The sequence below is a fragment of the Anas platyrhynchos genome, chromosome Z, assembly GCF_047663525.1.
Source record: "Anas platyrhynchos isolate ZD024472 breed Pekin duck chromosome Z, IASCAAS_PekinDuck_T2T, whole genome shotgun sequence".
Taxonomy (NCBI): domain Eukaryota; kingdom Metazoa; phylum Chordata; class Aves; order Anseriformes; family Anatidae; genus Anas; species Anas platyrhynchos.
In genome coordinates, this window is record NC_092621.1 from 18,303,542 (window position 1) to 18,324,125 (window position 20,584).

Here is a 20,584-nt window from a genome sequence, read left to right on the forward strand (position 1 = left end):
GATGGTGCTGTTTCTTTGCTATAGGAAATTCCATTCAGGTTTAACTGAATGATCATATTAAACTCATTCACACTCCTCTCGTGATTTATATTTCCAAGGAGAAGAAAACCTCATTCTCTTATTCTGTTTCATTTACACTAGCTAGATATACAGAGGGAAAACATCATGCCTGTGTAAGTACTTCTAAGCTTAAAATTAAAATCCCAACTTCAAAAAAAGTTGATCGTGTTTTGTATGCAGCATACAGTAAGAACACTCATTCTCACACCCTTATATTTGTATGTGAATTCATGAAATACAGAAAGGTTTTGATTTACAGCTGTAATAGATCCTCATCTGTAATCATAAGAAATGGAAACTACTTGAAATAGATTACAGTATTTATTTCAAGTGTTTAATCCAAGTTACTTTAATATTTGCCATACTGAGGTCAAACAATTCTGTAATACATTTTAGAACCCTTTTCTATTTGCATCTGTTTTATAAAAGTAGTCACCACATAATAATTTTATTTCACACACACACAAACACAAAAGTAAGTAACCAGCCACAATGTTCTAGAGTTTAAAACAAGGAATTAATTAACCATCTTACTGTGCACTAAATCCACAGCTATGAGTGAGTTTTAACCCATCTGGTCAAACATGAAAGAGAAAAGATGGAAGAAGCAAGCAAAGAGACAGAATTATTTCCCATCCTGGTGGGTCATCTCCATTACAGGAAAAAGTATCTCCCTGCAGCAATCAGGAAAACAGAAGTCACACTGGACAAACACACTAGGCTGTAGGAATTCATGGTAGTCTTCTCTAGACATTTACTTAGGATGGCTTTTTGTTTGTTCGTTTGTATTTTCCTGCTGGTTCACTTCTTAGTGGATCACTGTAAAAAATTCTCTCCATGCAAAATGTATTCCTATTGCCTCCAGTAGCCCTACAGTTTTCACTCTTCTTTATGAATGTATGAATGAAAGTATACATGCAAAATTCAGTACATACGTTTCCTTCCAAAGAAGACAAATTCTCCTGACAGGTATGCATACAAACATATTTGAAGCAGTTTATTGAACTGAGTTAAAAGAAATCTCTTAAAAATGAGAAGTGGAATCTGTTGCTTACCAGCACAAAATTCTTAAACAGTTCTGGAAAGGGTTAAACAACAGGCTTAACAGTCCCAAAGGCTAGGTATAATACAAACTGACAATACAGCATACACTTACTATTGGATACGACATGAATTATCTTTCAGAGCTAAGATGAGTAGACAGGGAACTTGATAGCTGCAGTAGTATGGTATTTCATTTTAAAATGTTTTCAGTAGATTCCTTATAGTTGTCACTGTGTAACAGTGTTTTTATATTGCATAAATACATTTAGAGTCAATTGACTTTACACTGGTGTCCAGATACACTTCAATGTTCAAGACGAACATTAAACTCTCCACCAGCAGAGGGGGACCTCTATTGTGATATCTTTCTTTCAACCTACTCGAAAGAAACTCTTTTAAATCCATTAGTTAACTTCAATGCATTCTTCTTACAAACCTCATATATAGGACTAAGCAAATACGCCTATTTCCCACAGACATTAAAGATGGAAAACTTAAATTGACCGATTATTCATTTTGCTTTGATCACATCAAGATCACACCACAAGACAGCATTTCTAAAGCTGCTTCTAAAAGTCCAATGTATACATGAACAACTCTATGTTAAGGGAACAGAGAATACATAGATTTTTCTTCACCATTACTTTAAAGGTCCTCCTATCGATTTATGTAATCTGTTTCACCATCACAGTCTTTGGAGCTTTGTCTGTCACAAAGATCAACTTTATTTTTTATTTTATTTTTTTCCCCCAGATGCTCTTAGGTCTCCAAGTACTCAAAATTACAGATTGCCATTACAACCCTAGAGCATTTACAAGATTTTTCTCTGTGGGCATAAGCCGAAGAGCAGAAATACCTGACTTCCACAAAGCTAGCTGTGGACTTGTGCAGAAAGTCCGCGGCAAAGACAAGAAATGAACCCATATTTTCCAACATCTAAATAACTGTAATTTCTTCTTCAACTGTAAGTACCACTTATTTCTAACCCTATCCTCCCTCCTCCCCCCCTTGGATTGAAGCAGCCTGTATGTGTCGTCAAATGAAGTAACTGATAATTAGCTTTTAAGACGGAAAAGAATCATATTATGGTATATTAATTGACAAAAACCTAACTTCTTTCTGTAGACAGCAATTGACATATGGGATAGTAGGCTTCAATGATTTTGCTTGATGGTCATCAAGTTGGAAACTTTAGGTATAAAAGCAGCTTACGATCTTAAATATTTTAACTACACAGTTTTTCTTTCATTCATTTTGTGAGATGTCAACCACAAAAGTGCTCTAGATCAGTGTTTATCACAAAATAGTAGGAACAGATTTAAAACAAGAAACACGGATCCACTATAATTAAATACATTTAAAAAGTGATTTTATTTTTTTTTTAATGGAGCTAAGATTAAAAGCATACTTAAACACCCACCCCAAGTAAAGCTTGCTATTTCAAGAGGTAAACATTGTAACCAGTAAAATGCTTTTCTTGATTCAGGATGAGTGCCATGTTAAAAAATTTTTAAAAGCCCAAATCCTGGACTAACTTTGCCAAAATATAAGCAGAATGTTTAACAGTGCCATTGTGTTGCGCTCAAACAAAACTTTGATCATAAATTCCTTTTCAAAGACCAAAATGAACGACAATAGAAAGCAGGTTTCTATGGTAGGGCAGCTCTGTTAAAGCTTTCAATAACCATGTCAGCTCCCAGGGGCTTTAATTTGCTTCTGTGATGGCCTTTGTTTTTATCTTTAAAGAATTCAGTAACTACATGACACACATGTACCTTTTTTTTTTTTTTTCTAGTATTCTTTGGTAAAATTTTAATTGGTCTCAGGCAGACATTTGTGAGGAGCATTGATCACTGGAGCAGATTTGCAAGCACCGAAGACAGGTGAGGAGGCTCTGGGCATCTGACAAGTAGCAAGCACTGAATTTAAATTCTTTTGGGGAGCAAACAGGCAAGTACAACTTTCATTTTTTGCTTTTTAGCATTCTACTTTCCCACTCAATGCTGGGTGACATCAGCTGGCACACCCTGTCTGTAAGCACTCCTTTCACTGAGGAACAAGTTTCATGGACAAAAAAGAAAAGGAATTTTCTAGGACTCTAGTTTGCTTTTCTTCTCTTCATCTCTTCTCCCTTGTTGTTTGCCTGTAAAATTTAAGATGAAATACTCAGGTCTGCAAAGACAAGCAGCAGATTATTACTGCATGACAAAAACAAATCTTGTCTTTTCTAACAATAGCCTGCCAGCTTCAGAGACAGAGTACAAGAAACATGTGGCTTGGTCCTTCCAAGCCAAAACTTTAGATACTATGTGTAAATAATAATGTTTGCCGAGTACTATGAAATACTAAAAAGCTGATATAGCCCCAAAATATTGTACCATAGCACAGTAAAAGTTTGCAGGATCCAATACGTGCTTGCAGCACAGAATTTAAAGGAGAAGTAGAATGGGGTTGTTGGAAGGTTTCTGGTACTGACCCACAACTAAAAGAGAAAATAATGTGAACTGAAGCTCTATTTTGCAAATTATTCTTGGCACCTCAAAGCTCCTGAACAGGAAGACTATGATGGTGGTATGTATAACTCTTCCCTTCTCATTATTATGGTGATGAGTAACTGTTTGCATCCATCCCAGCAACAAAACATGGAGATAAGAAAATATTTCTCTATTTCCAACCACCGCACAAAGCAGCCATCTAAGCAGTCTCAAGATGCAACAGAGAACAGTTTGATAGAGGTTGTGAGACTGATGATCCAGCCTAAATCTGTCTCTGTTGTAGAGGGAGGGCAGTTGTCCAGAATGCAGTCAGCTGAAAAATGCTAAATTTGTGGAATCCTGTGGTGTTTTGCAGGATTTCTGGCAGAGTTTTCCTGCATTTCTATAGAACTACATCGATTTCTTGCTGAGCCTTTTGTGGAGCTCAAGCTGCAAATTCCTTTAATAGGTACAGGACTGCCACACTTTTCAGCAGTAGTACTTTATAACAATCTTCACAAAACTCCCATAAACCTGAATTCCAAAGAGCCTCATTGGTCTCAATTGAGAAAGAAATTACCAATGAAGCAACAATTAAGGTCTAATAAAAGAATGGGGAATCAGATTTAAAGTTGTTTTTTTTTCCCCATCTCTGGAAAAATGCAGAATTGTATCAAAGCTTGCAAACAATTCCACTATACAAACTAGCCAATATCACTTTTAATACAGATTTAATGAATATTTATCTAGTAGCACTTAGTTCAAAATATTAACACATACTCTGAATGTTATGTCAACATCTATATTCTGACTTAAGTCTGAATTATACTTCTAAAGAGAAACTTTTTTGCATAAAAAAGATTAATTAAAATTCTATTAAGAGAATGCAGTCAAGAAAAATAAATTTAAAGCAACAAATACTCTAAACAGTAAAATAATTTTAATTCTGCAAGACAGAAAAAAATATGGTCTTCAGTGGGTATACTAACAAAATAACCACTTCAGAATGGACTTTTAACATACCTAAAAACATATCTTATAGCAATATACTAAATATACTATAAAATATACCTTATACCAAAATACTATTTCTGCATTACTTAACACCATAGGTGAATTAATATAAAATATGATAAATATTAAGAGAACAAAGTAGTATATTATGCTGACATCCCAGTGCAAGAAGTTTTTAGGGTTTAAATTACTTTTTTTTCTTTTAAGAATGCTCATATCTCCTCGCTGAGCTACCAGGGAAGAACAATCACATAAAGGCAACTTTAAATCACCCTGAATCTCAAAGCCACATAAATTTGAGAAAGATTCAGCTGTTTCTGGATCAGACAGCCAGAGAAAGATAATAATAAAACTCAACTCTACTTATGGAAATGGATGCAGGATGTAGAACATATATATATATATATATATATATATATGTATACATACACATTTATAGTAAATAATTAAGAATTAGTATATATTGTCTATATATTATGTAGCTCTGGAATGCCATTTCAGAACTTGACAGTGCTGTATTTATTTCCAAAATCATAATATAAGAGAACCCAAACTAGTATCAAAGTTTTTTTTAAAGGGCCAAAAAAGGTATGGAATTACACAATGCTCAAGTGTCAAAGCAAATCCACCCCTTTAAAATAATTTGCAGCTATTGCTGTGAAGCAGGTTACAAACTGACAGGTTATATATCTTCAAAATGTAATTCTGATCTTAATTCAAAATTATTTTTCAGTCACACTGAACTAATGTTGTCCACGGGTAGCTTTGACACATTCTAGCATTGACGTATTTTAGTCACTTCATAACATAGTCAGTCCTGAATGATAATCCTGAGCAGTGTAAATCATCCTTCTTTCACCGTTTGATCGCAATGCTCAGATAACACATTGTATTCTGAAGAATTTTTAACTTTTTGCAGACTTTAGGAATACTTAAAATTATACTTTTCACAATACAGCAGTTGAAATAACTGTGAAGGCCAAGAACTAAAAAATTGCCATCCTAGTTTATTGGTAAAATGATTTGTGTAACTTCTCCGGTGAGCTAAGTCAATACCACAACACAGTAGCAGTAACATAACAAGTGCAGGATTCCTAATGACCACAATTGTTAGGATTGGTATCACACTTATTTAAATTGAGTACGGTAGGGTCTATACATATAAAAGCACTGAATTGGAGGCATCTTGGAAAAGGAGAAAAATGGAAATACTCAGTGAGACAGGTAATAACACCAGTTTGGGAGAAAACAGCCTTTTTTCCTCTTCTGTCAAGCTCTTAATTCCTGCTTTAAATTCAGACTCTCATTGGAATCACCAATAATTAGATGGCCATTATCTTTGAAGTTGTAGATGATAGTCGTTTAAATCCTGTAATCTGAATATGAGACTCTTTCTTTACCTCAAAGGTGACACGGAAATACATCAAAAGTCTGGTATGTTCTAATACTACAATGGTAGCTATTTCAGTTAAAGACACAAGTACTGGGAGCAGGACACATGAACAGATCCAGACAGTCTTCTGCCTAAAAAGCAGGAAGGGCCAGTGCCCAGATGTATCTCCACCTGTCGGCTGGATGCCAGCTTATAATCAAGGCATCTTTTAAATTTAATTTTTATGTGTTTCAGAACAAAACAGAGTGGAAAGAACATGAGTTTGAACTTTCCTGAGAAAGACAGTTGTACAAAAGTATGTTGTATTCAATAAGCTAGATTTCTAGTGTCCCTTCAGTCATGGTTCTTTTTAGAACATCATTCAGTTCCTCCTCCTACTACTTAAGTAGTACCTTTAATGGTATTATTGTTGTAGAAGACAACACCATTTTAAGGCACTGTCCTTAGCTCTCCAGTCTGCACCCCTGCATGGTGCCCCACTGTCAGACACACTAGACTTTTAAATGATTTTACAGCTAGGTTATACCAAAAATGAAGATGTCACTTTGCTGACCCACCCTTTGAACATAGATCACTTCTGGAGCATCCAAACTCCTGCACGTTGGTCAGAGACGTGATGATCTGCTGCTTTCTGTATCCATAAAAACATCAGCCAAATCCCAGGCCTTATTACCCACAACAGCACTCTATAAGCTCTTATCCAGTTTGGAAACCAGCAGCCATCTTCCTAACTCAATTGCATTGTCAATTAAACAACAACAAACTAACATGTACCATAACAAAAACTTCATTCAACTTTCCTAATTCCAAAACAGGCAGTTTGTCAGTCAATAAACATTCCGTCTACACTACAAGTAAGTGAAAGGTGACTAACACAGGCACAAGACTTTTTATATGCCTGCAGATTTTGGAGAGGGTTTGGAAGGAACGCGCTTGCCAGAAACTGCTGGCAAGCACAACCCCTATAACAGCAGGCAATGGGATATCCAAGCATACATTTTTGCTTCCTTTCCCAGACGTAGTCTTACCACCCCCACCTTCTTATTTATGCAGGGGAAGGGTGGCATTATTGAATTCATTTTCTCAGTTAAGCAAGAATTTTTTCCTATTGCACAGAAAGAATGATTTCCAAAAGGATTGATACATCTGGGGAGCATTTTAAGCCCACTTTACAGTTACTGAAATCTGAATTGTCAGAGTCCATTGGCATAGGAAGACATTTTTATGTAAGGTAGTAGCTACTGCGTTCCCAGTTTAGAACATTTTTAGAGGTATATTTCTCAAATATAGCCTGAAGACACAAAAAATTACTTAAGAGAAATGCAAAAAGACACACCCATTTTCTTTAGTAAAAGAGCACCTGCAATTAATTTTATATTTTGTTTCTCCTATTTTGCTAAACATTACTGGTTGCATCCTGTCCATGATGTGGATTGAATCATAATGTTACACCATTAGGGGTTTTATAGCAGGTAACTTACAGGAATGGTATCTTAACCTGAAGCAGAGTATAAAGTTTTGCTGCAGGTTATATACCACAACACACAGATAAACAGTAAAATCTTTTAAGTTGCAGTTTAGTACCTATATAAAAGGTTAAATATCCCTATCTTAAAAGAAATGCTTTATTAAAAAGGCAATTATGAAGTGGAAGTATAATTTTCCGTATGCCTGTTTTGGCAGTAACCCCCCAGTTTTGAAGAAGTCTCCTGAACAAACCACCAACATTACCATCACAAAAGTTTTTAGTCTTTCTTTTTTTCATAAAATAGATAGAAAGTTTATGTAAAAACAACTTACATAGCAGCAAACTTTTTGTATTTTTGTTTGTTTGTTTTGTTGCTGGTGGTGTTGGATTTAATTTGGTTGGTTGGTTTTAAACAGAATGTCTGGAAACCAAGGTGCAAAATCTACTCACGATTTCAAGGCAGCCAACAAGAATAAGTGAAAATTTATCATGTTCTTCAAATGGTTAAGTAACACTTGCTGTTTCACTGCCTGTGATTGGCAGGGTCTTGGTTGACTTATTTATAGGCCAATTTTGAAATACTGTTCCAATGTCTTGCTTCCTAAACAAACACCTTCAAAAATTAATCCAATGAGATGGCATTAGTCTCCACTCACTGACCAAACACTTTGTAATAAGCAGATTGGCAGAGATGACTTAATTCAGACACACTGAGTAACTGAATAATTAAATCAAACAGAAGAGCTAATAAAGAGTGCATACACACTGCACAGACAGTGTTATTTAGGCAATGGATAAAGTCGATGGAAAGAGAATAGTTCTAAAGCTTAAGTGTATTTTGATTCAGCATTCTGATTTATTTAGCATTTTCCCATCATTTTATGCCCTAATAAGTTTCCATTGACTAACATGACCTAAAGCTACAGGAAGAGCTAGTCAAGTGCAGAGTTTCTTAGACTGCATCTATACCAAGTTGCTGCAACTAAACATATGCTAAAATAATCTGTAAAATGAAAATGTACCTGCATGAAATTCTTCCAGTCTAGTTTGCAGAAATCCCTAAGCACCTTTAGACACTACACTGCTTGGAAATGAATTATTTCAATATCAAAATTCTCATCTTAAGCAAATTTTACAATGTGGTAAAAACAGGACTGACATTGAGAAAGTCACCGTGAAATGCAGCGTTGTAGATAAAAAAAAAAAAAGTACTTTGTTTCCCACATTCAACTTCAGTTTATAAGGATGTGAAAGTACACCATATGTTCACTGCCAACAAAAAAAAAGGACTAAGATAAACTAAAATAATCTGGCACCATGTATTAATCCAATGCACGTAAAGAAACAAAAGCTAGTGTTCAGCATGATTAGCCTGACATCCTATTGTTTTCTGTTACTTTTAAACAAGACACCTCCTTAACATCAAAATCATTCAAATGATCCCGGGGAGCACATTTCCTAAAGTCAAATAATAAAAAATCTCTTAATTTTTGGTCAAACATAAAATTTTGTATATTTACTAGCTGTTATAAGATTCAACAAGACCAAGACAACAAAAACCGTCCCTGCAGAACAACCTAAAAGTTAACACAGTTATATGCCAATTGTGGAAAACTGATTTTTGACAGCCAGCAGGAGTAAGAATCAATTAGCGAAACTTCTGGTAGCAGACAGAAAAAAAAAGTACCTCCCCACTAAGACCACCCATTTGTTTTATTATCCACTGCTTCAATGCACAATGATAATATAACTAAAAGGTTGAATTTTGATTTTTACTAAAGCCAGACAGATTAGAAAACGAAATAACAAGAGTTTGCTATGAGTTAAAGACTGTCAATAGAACAGTGTGAAAGGACATTCTGCCTGATAGCTGTACCCTTCAAATCAGAGAGATTCAGGCCATTGCCAATTAGCAATAAGGAAATGAAACAAAAGGGAAAATATAAATTCAGAAATATATAATTCCAACTTTTTATTTTTGAAATTGCAAAGCAGCCACAAAAGATTTGCAAAAATTAGCTAAAGAAGATGAAAGATATTAGCCTGTCTTTAAGACAGGGTGTCAAGTCCAATTCAAGTGTCGAAAAGCTCCATTTACCTACTAGGAGAAACAATTCTTCAGAACATAAAGACAATAGGTTCTTTTGGTCCCTGCAGTATTAAACATAAATTAAAGATAAAATTATATTCACTTGGTCACCAATGGCATGAAGATTAGTGTTTAATGTTCACTCTAAGAGAAACAATAAAAGACAGGAGAAAAAGAATCTTAATGTGCTGCAGAAGACTACAAATCTACATTCCTGGGCAACTGGTGCTAGATTTTTTTTAAAAAAATATGTCTGTGTACGTATATAAACAATAAATACAAATAAAAATTATATATTATGCAAACACACGCATACATACTCTCCACAGATCTCAAAATAAGCAGCACGGGCACATAATTAAGGGGTCCCCAGGGCTCATAAAGAAAGTGCAACGACCTTGTTAGTGTTTGGCCTTTCTTTGGCACCCAGTTTCATTGTAAAACAGTCAACCATGAAAGTACTTTAAAAAGCTGGTTTTCTTTTAATATTTACAGCATGAGTACGTAAGGTACCTTATAATGTTTAAAAGAAGCTGGTACTCCTGTATATCTTCCTGGCAAATTCATCATGAACCACAAACTTTCTAATTTACAACTTTCAGAAATCTGAATGCTTTAGAATACTGGGATTTTCAACTTTGCAATTTAATGACAACCCTGCCTTTGGCCTTTCCTGACCTGTTGTGAAGTAAATCAGGCACACTAATGTGGGCTAACAAGTCTTTTTCACACTGTTCGATCACTCTGCATCTTTTTTCTCCGCAGACAACGCCTCTCTCCCACTCTCTGTCTAGCCATCCTCCCTCAAAGCAAACAAAATGGTCACTGTAACCCTGCATTACTGCTCATTAGATCACAGGTTAGTCAAGTGGAACTGCCCGAGGTTCCCAAAGGAGAGCTATACTTCAAAAATCTGTCCATGTCAAATGAAGAAAAAACCCCTGAGCGTGGGGTCACCCAGATCAATGATCAAAAGAGACTGAGAATAGTGGAGGGGAAAAAAGGAAAAAAAAAAAAAAAAAAAAAAGCCCCTTTTTTGTTAAAAACAGCCTTCCGTATAATAAATCAGAATACAAAGATACTAAGCTTTTTCTCTCCCTTAACAACACTCTATTTTCAATTTAAAATGGAATACCTTGATTTTCAAAAGATTTTCTAAAAATAAGATTATTTTTAAGTATTGCGACTTAGATTTTAATAAAACTCAAAATTACCTTAACAAAACGAACAAGAGAAATTATCATGGAAAATATTAAGGATTTTCTCATCATTATATATTTAATTATTCAAAAATGTAATTTAAATCGATTTAAACTCAACTATGATTTTAACTTTAACAGCTGATACATTCTGAAATTCATGAAAAATGATATAGGTGGTACATTAGCAGAAAAAGTAGTCAATCAGAATTACACAGTTACATTACATTAATAATTACATTACAATGATTCTATTACATGACGGACGTACAGCCACACCAAATACTTGAAGAATGTGCAGCACCATTTCTACACTCAGTTCCTATTTAAAGAACACACAGCAATTCAATAAGGACTACTAAGAAAACCACCATAAAGTAACAAACAAAGAAAATAATCTTACAATGAAATAACAACAACTTTACCTGTAACTAATGAATCTGTATATACAAAACAGATAAAATTACTCAAAGAGTATTGGCTGTATAATAAAGTTCTGTGCACACACATTTTTGAAAACAACATTGGATAGTCTTTACTTACCCCCAAATGAATGAAAAACAAACCAAGAAGAATCTAAACAGCACATTTAAAAATCACAGATAATTGTGCTTAATCAAAATGAATGATGTATTTTCATAAATTACACACATACATTGTGCCATGAATGAAGACAGTGCTGCAGCTAAAGGGATCGCAATGTTTCCTGCAATATTGGTGACAGAACATCTTTTTGTTTACAGCTCTGAAGAGCTTTAGTTTTCTGTCCTGAAGTGTAATTAAAATATCACTCTTTCTTTATCCTCTGCTACAAGTAAAAGCAGAATTAGGATAGAGGCACGGAAGTATCTGATTTGGAATACAATCTATGTCAGCATTTTTTTTAGTTACTATATGGTCTGCTCCAAAGGTCTTGCAGCAAAGCAATAGGGAGGCAAAGGAAATACAAATCCTATAAATATTTGAACATTTCATAGAATGTCAATAAAAATGTATTAGCCTTTATTACCTAGCCATTATTACCACAATAACAAAAAACAAAACGACAATACCGATGGCATGATAATACATTATGAACAAGTCTTGGAAAAAGATTAGAGAACAAGCTTGCATTGACAGAGACAAATGGGACAACTTAATTTTAAGTAAATATAATGTAACTGTAGCAAGTATTTAATAGGATATGCAGTAATCCCAATTATCCTCCTCTTTACATATATCTGTATGAGATTAAAATCTTGATCAGAAAAGCTCATCAACTAATGCAATTTTTTTTGGTTTTATTTTTAAGTTTCCTAGATGACTTACAGTGCATATTGAATAAGGAACTTCAGCCTGCTTTAACTTTAAAAAGGTGTATGTGCATGTACATTGAGGTCTTATTTTTAAGACAGTATTTCTGACCCTTGCAACTCCGTATGTGAGCAGATTTTCAACAACCAAAGACAACAGAAAACACTGTAGAAGTATAGATGTTGAGAAATTGTGTGCGTACATTGTCATTATGTATTCTGTGCACTGTTCATATTCTGTTTTTCTAACCAGCACGTGGGGGATGGACAATTTCAAGGATTATCTGAGTAAATCTAAATAATACACTAATAAGTTTTCAAGAAAAAATAATTTCATCATGTATTTTAATGTTTTCTAGTTTATTCTTCACTAATAAATGAAGAATAAGATTCTAGTAAGAACCTTCACTAATAAGTCTTTCCTATACTAACTCAAAATTTTGAGCTGTACAGATTCCAGTGGAACAAGTTACTGTTTCATGTCAGACTGCTGCAGATTATCTAAACTATTTTGAGAAAACATTTATGATTATAAAAATTCCAGCATGACTAATGAGATGATGTAGTATCGACAAATCATCATTAGAATAATGTCATTATATTTAAAACTCTGCTTCTAGTCTTATGAAGAATATTGGTCCCAGATGCTAGAGAGTGGATAGTTCATCCTTCTTCCCATGTATGTCTGCTGAGTCACCGGAAGAAAGGGATGAGAACAGGTCCACTGTTTGAATCGAATGTCATTATATGTTGGACGGATTCTGAAGAAATGATGGACACTGTTCTCAATATACATCCCTGTAGAAGAATGCCTCCAGGGAAAACCAAAAACACCACAGTATTCCATCCTCAGCCTCCTTGACCTGTCACCTCACCACTTTTGAACCTGCTGAACTCCCTTCCATTCTTCCTTTCTGTTTCATCCCCAGCTGCTCTCTACTCATCCCTTTTGCTTTACTGCCAACAAAGTTTATGGGAATGGATGAGAGGGAAGTCCACAAAGTTTGACAGTGGTCTCCCTTTCTATGCCTCCTGCAATCCCTTCTCTCTGGATTATTTCATTTTCAAAAGCCACAATATCCTGTCTGACATGCAAGCTCATAACCTGGCAACAAATCTTTGATTTTGGCTTAACACATTCCCACTGAACATCCCAGATTGTTTTCCAGAAGCACAATGGCCTGAAGACAACCCAGGAAGAGAAATTAAAAAAAAAAAAAAAAAAAAAAAAAAAAAGAATTCAGCAACATTAAGGAACAGGAAAGGATCTAATCTCGCTTTATGTGTCATTCTTTCTTGGTCCTTGACAACTGCAGTGTTGTCCCAGTCATATGCATCCAGAATGCTGATACAAAATGATCCTTTCCCCACCCTGTCACTTGAAACATGCCATTGCTTTGCAAAATCTCAAACATATGCTACTATCTCCACTTCCAGAGATGCATGGTTCTCTCCCTCTCAATCACAGGACTTTTATGCTTGCCCATTTAATGCACTTCAACTCTGATGGGCCAATGGTGCATCAATTTTCAGTTCTTCTTTCCCTTACAGTACATACTACTTATTCACAGGAGTAACTCCCATCAAGCATCTTGAGAAATGCTGAGTGTTCAGAGGGACCAAAAGAATCCCATACTCAACCTCCTTCCTGTTCTGGAACGACCAATAAAGATGCTCACATCATGATCTTCCATGAAGAGTAAGCATCTAATTTCCATGGAATGCAAAATGACCAGAAATTCATTTCATACACTGTGTACCTATTCAAATAAAAAAATTATTATCTGATCCCAATCAAACTTTTTTTTTAATTTTCTTTTACACTGAGTACCAAATATAAATGATACAGAAAAGAGTTTAACTATGCAGTAAATAAAAGATTCGTGATATATTTCATTACCAAATATATTTTAGTACTAAAGACATTCTATTACTTTCACTTAAAAAAAACCAAACCAACAAACACTAAAGGAGGAAGGGTATGTCTTCACCTTTTAAGCAGCAGAAACTTATATTGTTGTGCTTAAGAATTAATTCTACTAAAAATAAGAATGTCTGAAAGGGATACACATCCTAAATCACTTGCACAATTGCAGAGCTATCACAAACTTGATCCAGTTCATTATTAAATACTTTTCCATTTTTTTCATCTGATCAGGAAACTTCCTTTTTTCTTTTTTCTTTTTTTTTTTTTATAAAACATGTAGAGTTCTATTTAGAGAGCAGTTACACAGCCACTAGTAAGTTCCATTTGAAGTAGTTATTTATTCTGAAGGAAATACAACTTCTCTTGCTCATAGAAGATGTCTCAAACAGTAATTAAATTTCTGAGCACTCAGGAATTCCTCTGAAGAGCAGTTTCACAGACTTAGAGGCCCAAAAGGATCATTATGATCATGTAGTCAGATTTGTATCCAACGGGCCTCAGGATTTCATTTAATAATTCTCAACTAAATCTCAGCAACTTTTGACCAAACAAAAAAGGTTTCAGACAGAACTCCAAGAAGCTGTGCTTTTCTCAGCTCCCACAATCCTTAGTTAATGAATACCACATAAGCATTCATAAGTATACAAATACATATAAAAATCTGTATTCATCTTTTAGCAAATGTTTTTAATATGTGAAAACAGCTCAGTTCCTTGCAGATTTATTTGTCAAGGAATTTACCACTCAGAGATTTATACTTCTTTGTTAAAATAGATGTGCACATTTGTACAGTTCGGTTACTTTTAAGCTATTAACCTATTATCAACAACTCCAAATTACCATCTGATCTAATGATAATACGGTGGGAGGGGAGGAGGAGAGTAGGAGGTATCTGCCATGGCCTCGTTTATTATAAAACAGTACTTGAAACAAATCTATCTAAAGAAAAGGGTGCTTACTGTTTGGATCCTTCATGTCATTCTTCACCTTTTTATAAAGGGATTTTCATACAAAGAGACCTGGGTAGATTTATTTATTTACAAATCCTTAAACAGCCTTTACAATTCCTTTTCAGCTCATCTTAATTTTTTCTTTGCTCACCATTATTTCCTACCATGCTAGAGATTCAAAGAGATGAGAAAAATTACAGCTTCTTCCAGATTTGCAATTTCTTATTTTAATTTCTTTAAAAGGTTACTTGCATTTTGCAGCAGTAAATATTTACTACCTAACTGGCTATTAGTAATTATTTTAACAATGCAATTATTAAAGCATGCTCTACCTCCTAAATATTTACATTGGACACAGACTTGCAACCCTATAAACCTGTTTTGTTGTTCACATCCAACTAGGGCATGGATCTACTTACTGATTATTTTATACTGATCTTTATATTCCTGTATGATATTTTGTTTATATTACTTTATTTTAGGATCTTTTTATACATAAGTGCTCTAAGTGTTCTGAAGAAATTCTTTTATCAGAAAGGGAGATTTCCTATGAGATGTGTAAACAGGGATTTTTTCAGCATTGTTCTAAGCATGGCAAAATTAGTATTTCCTAAACATCAGTTTATAAATGTTGTCTTCTCCTGGAAATGTATTCATAACTGAAGCCTGACAAATAACTCCACAGTTCCTGCAGAGGCCACAGTTTTGAAAGAAACAGCCAATACTTAAAATAGCAGAGTCCAGCTCCAAAACAATCTTCAAATATCAGGGGATACACCTTGGACGAGAAGTATTTGCTGTGAAGGGATTGCAAATATTAAGGTCATTTAGGTCACTATGATCTCAAAACAGGGTAGGAATCCATATTTTGGCTATTTGCTGCAGTAATTTGAAGATAAATTATTTTGCAAATAGTTTTTTGAGGAACTAAAAATCTGCCCGCAATTTAACTTTGCTATAGATGTCATCCCGGTCAAAGTACACAGATTTGCAATAGCTGGTCTTTAAGAATTCGGGTAGGTGAACTAATTTGCAAGGTTTGAGCAGGGCAAGAACGGGTCTGAGTGCAGCCAGTACTTCCATTTTTGCTCCTGGCTTCAGGCAGTTTTTTTGTTTGTTTATTTTTATTTTATTATTATTATGTTCTGCTTCTGGAGGCACTATCTTTTCAAAGCTGTTAGCTGAGATACTGAACTCTCTCTGAAGCTTAACCTACTATCAATTTATCAATACCATTTTTCAGATTGTTAGTAGTGACATCTATAATAATATTCACACGTTGGTAAATTGAAAGGTTTTCCAAAAAGCAACTATTTTTACCTAACTAACAGAAAATACAAGACAAACTATGGCAAAATAGCACGAGAACACTGATCTACCTTACACACAATAAGGAGGAGTAATTTAAGCCATGGAATTAAGAGTGTCTTATGGAGCCAGCATGGACTACAAAGCATCAGGCCCACAAAGAACAGTTTCTATAGCTCTCCAGATCCCCTGCACAGCCCCTGATAAACCTGCAACATTGTACTGCAACAATTTAGCTTCAAGAAACTTAAGGCATCAAGACAACATTGTTTATCTACACAATTAATTCCAGACATAAACAAGAGAGGAAAAGCTTGCAGTGTAACAGTCCCTACATCACTGTTGTGGTTCACTTAGCAAGGAGAGCCACCCTTTGTTTTTCTGCTAGCAGAAAACCAAGCTGGACACCATCCACGACTGAAAACCCAAACACCTTAAAATAGTGTCAAATAGATGAAAACACCACAATTCATGCAATCAAGGGACCAATCTTTCACATTTGATTTTGAAAATATTGTTTGTAATTCAAAGACATTTTTAATCATGCTCTAATGAAGAACAAAGAAAAATGGGAAGTTTCACACACCAATGAGTACTTCAACTTTAAAGCAAGACCTCCTACACAAGAGAAAAAGGCATTTGTGATCAGCTCACATAATATTTTTTCACCTTTTTCCCTGACAGTATTTAGAAAGATAATAAAAAAAAAAAAAAAGATAACAATCTTAAAACAGACTGAGAAGACTGTCTGGTAGTCTCATTGCATATTAAATGTGCTGGTATTTCTTAAAAAAAAAAAAAAAAAAAAAAAAAGACTTCTTCAACAATTTCCCCTGGAACAAGTGATCAAAAATCTAAAGATTGAAAGAAATATGTTAATGACTTGCACTTTTGGATAAGTAAAAGAAAAGAACAAAAATTAAATTCTATGGATGTCTTCACATGTGATCTTGCAAACGGCCTTATATCTTCAAACAAACAAACAAAAAAAAGCCCACAACACAAAACCAAAAACCAGAAACTCTCCAAAAATCAACATTCCACCACACAAATATGTAGCTTCACTACTGAACTGGCAAAGCTTTATGGGCCGATTCAGTTTCTGCTTTCATCAGTCTGATGTGGCTTCTACAAGTCCTCAGCACATTCACATTAAGTGTTTACCTATTTCTGAAGCACAATGGCCGTGAACAGCTTCCAACTCATCCTACCTGTCACTCCTAAATATTTTTGTGACTTTGGTAAGTGACTCACAGTTTGCATACTGGTTCAAATTATATGAGGAATGTACTAAAAAATCCAGCTTTCAGTATTAGCACATAAAGCAACGCAGATTCCAAAATAAAAATCAACAAGTGAACAGGTTCACTTGCAAAGCAATTTACAATGCTCTTAACACCAAAAACTTGCTGTTATATTTTAAGCCTTTAAAGAAATTTGACTAATCAAAACCACTCATCTATAATCAAAAGCAACTTTTGATGAAACATCAAAAATACACTCCGTAAGAAAAATATCTATCTATATATTATGCTTTTTTAATTATATACATATATACAGAATTAAGAGGCATATCTTCATTCACAGCTTCTAGAATGAAATGTCAAATGTACTTTTTTTGGTTTACCATCCTTCTAGTTGGAAGTGTCCCTGCCCATGGCAGGAGACTGAAACTAGATGATCTTTAAGGTTCCTTCCAACCCAAACCATCCTGTCATCCTATGATTTAAAAAACAAAAAATAAAGGAAAACCAACCAGCAACTGAATACAGGAAGATAACACCACATTTCTGATCAGTATTTCAGTTTAGTTTCTCCTGTAAGTTTTCCTGGTCACTTCTGTAACATGAAGTATTCTCCAATCATGCCTGAAAATGTTCAATTACATTTTATGATTAAACAAACTGACTGGATATTCTTCCAAAAAGTTATTGTAATTTTGAATTGAGATATTCATGATATTGTTTAATACTTAGTATATACTAATACTAAGTATATAGCTTCTACGATATTGTTTTAAACTATGCAATGCATAGAAAAAAGACATAAAATATAAAATTATGAAAAGCTAAAGCAACTGCACTTCCCAACAATAAATATAACTAACATCTGTTGCAGAAAGTGCTTGGCAGTTGTACAGTTTTGTGAAGGATTTTTGTTGCAGATAAATATTTTTCTACAATTCCTATTACACACAACTCCACTCAGACATTTTCTTTAATTATACTCCAAGGGGTCCTATCATATCCATTAAAGAAAGGCAATTTGTTGTCTAAAAGAATGCATACATAATTTTAAATTTCAACTGTGATTCATTTATCTTACGACACACAAAAAAGCATGAAAATACCTAAACTTAATGCAGTTCAGAAAAAAAAAATCTAGTAAAACTGACAGTGCTTAACAGATTTTCTTTATTAAATTTTTAAAAATGCTCTTTTAGGAATAAGAAATGGTGATATGATGAGTCAGCATTTTCCTTTCATGTCAGACCTCACTAATGAGGACAAAAGCAAAACCTCTAAGAAAGCAAGAAATTTCTATTTCAACATCTGCAAATTGAGTAAGACTCCCACTTTGCATTCACAGCAAGCACGTGACATCATTTTTTCAGGGACAAAATACCAGGAATAACTTTGTGACAGCCCCTTCAGTTCAGAATACCTTTTTTTTCCCCACTATTCTTAAGTAAAAAATTCACAGACATACACCTGACGATACTGGATTTTTTTTTCTGAAGATATGCATTAGATGTGTGCATTTAACAAAAATATTGTATTCAGCATTTCATACAAACTCAAAGTAGCAATCAAGACCTGTTTGCTATAAGTATAAACAAAGATTTTTTACAAGCATTCAGTAGAAGTGTATTTAAATACTGCTGAAAGCATATAAAGATCTGTTACTCCACTGATATCAAACAACTGGTAATGTTGTAGAGGGAGAAGGAGAGAAAGAGGGTACTGTCAATAAAGAGAAGAAACATTACCTCTAAATACACAAAGGATATGGTATATCAAAAGTCTACCTAAAGGGGCTCAACTGCAAAATTAAGAGTTACATCTATAACTTGCCATAGCATACAGCACACGGCACAAAGACATCGTTCCTCTCCCATATTCACTTTTCATATGAAACCAGAGAAGGAACATTTCTTAAACAAGATTTATAACCAAACTTTCAATTAACATTAAACCCAATAGGGCCATTTCAAAAAGAAAAACCAATAAATGCTTGAAAACAGTTAAATCATTAAAAAATATATCCATTGATGGAAAGTAACCTGTACTACTCTACGAAAAATAGTAAAATCTAAATAACTTGGGCATATTTGAAGAACTAAATGAAAGCAGTCATGTATTAGGATAATGTCATTTTTCAAATGAAAGGCTGAGGAATATATGGTTTGTTTTTACCTTGCACAATAAACTAGAATAAATTAATAGCTTGATATATTAAAATCCACATTGCATTTCCTCTAAATATTCATTACTTCTTCCAACATCCACATTTAGGTGAACAAGACCTAGAATTGTAGATTCAATCTCTGCATCATTTCAGCTTACTTTTTTATGCAACTTAAAGTCCAAATCCTTTTTTTTTTTCTCTCTTTTAAACACAGAATCTTGGAGGAAAGGATCAATGATTTAATACAGATTTTTACATTTTAATTTACACAATTTTCACTTACTTTCTTCTTCTCTTATTAAAAACATCATTATTTACGTTTCTCCTACTTAACACATAATAAACTTAACTATATTGTCTCTTTTGGCAAAGAAAGCATAAAGCAGCAGAGAAAGTACATGCAAATATACTGCACAAATAGCAGTTATCCTACAGATGATAAAAGTTTTGCATCAAATCAAATATTCATTTTTCAGAAATATCATATTTTAGACAAAGATGTACACATAAGAAAAGACGAATTTCACATACTGATTAGCAACACAAGAAAGTGTTGAAACAGTTTTGACTCTGACGTATGAAAAACACCACTCACAGAACAAACAAGATTTCACATACAATCTTTAATATGAAGAGTTCTTTAAATGACATAGTTATGAACAGAATGACACAACAGAATCTTAATTTCTTCCTACAACTTCAGAAGAAGAGCTTTTCAAGAAGAGTAAGTAACTTTCAGCATTTCCTCAATTTCATTAGAATGTGTGAAAGAACAATTTTTCAGAAACTTAAGAACAAAAGGTACACCAAAAAGAAGAATTCTGTAATTTACTATGTGATAGCTAGAAATTAGACAAAAACATTACTGTTTAAAAAAAGAAAATCAGAACAGCTCAAGAACTTCACAACAGGAATTGCACCTCTGCTCTCACTTCGTTACATAAAACTTAAGAAAAAA

The 20,584-nt window shown here is 34.1% G+C and overlaps 1 protein-coding gene across 10 annotated transcripts in view; it reads right to left on the minus strand.

Moving 5' to 3' along the window:
* The window catches only part of ARL15 (ARF like GTPase 15), a 236,248-nt gene that overhangs the window by 125,926 nt on the left and 89,738 nt on the right, over window positions 1–20,584 (minus strand). The window contains exon 8 of one of the 10 annotated variants that reach the window (XM_072030838.1): window positions 3,188–3,247. The exons of the other annotated variants lie outside the window; for them this stretch is intronic. Coding sequence (XP_071886939.1) covers window positions 3,203–3,247 — 45 coding nt within the window. The 3' untranslated portion in view covers window positions 3,188–3,202. Of the gene's footprint in view, window positions 1–3,187; window positions 3,248–20,584 lie in introns of those variants that run through there. 10 annotated transcript variants of the gene reach the window in all.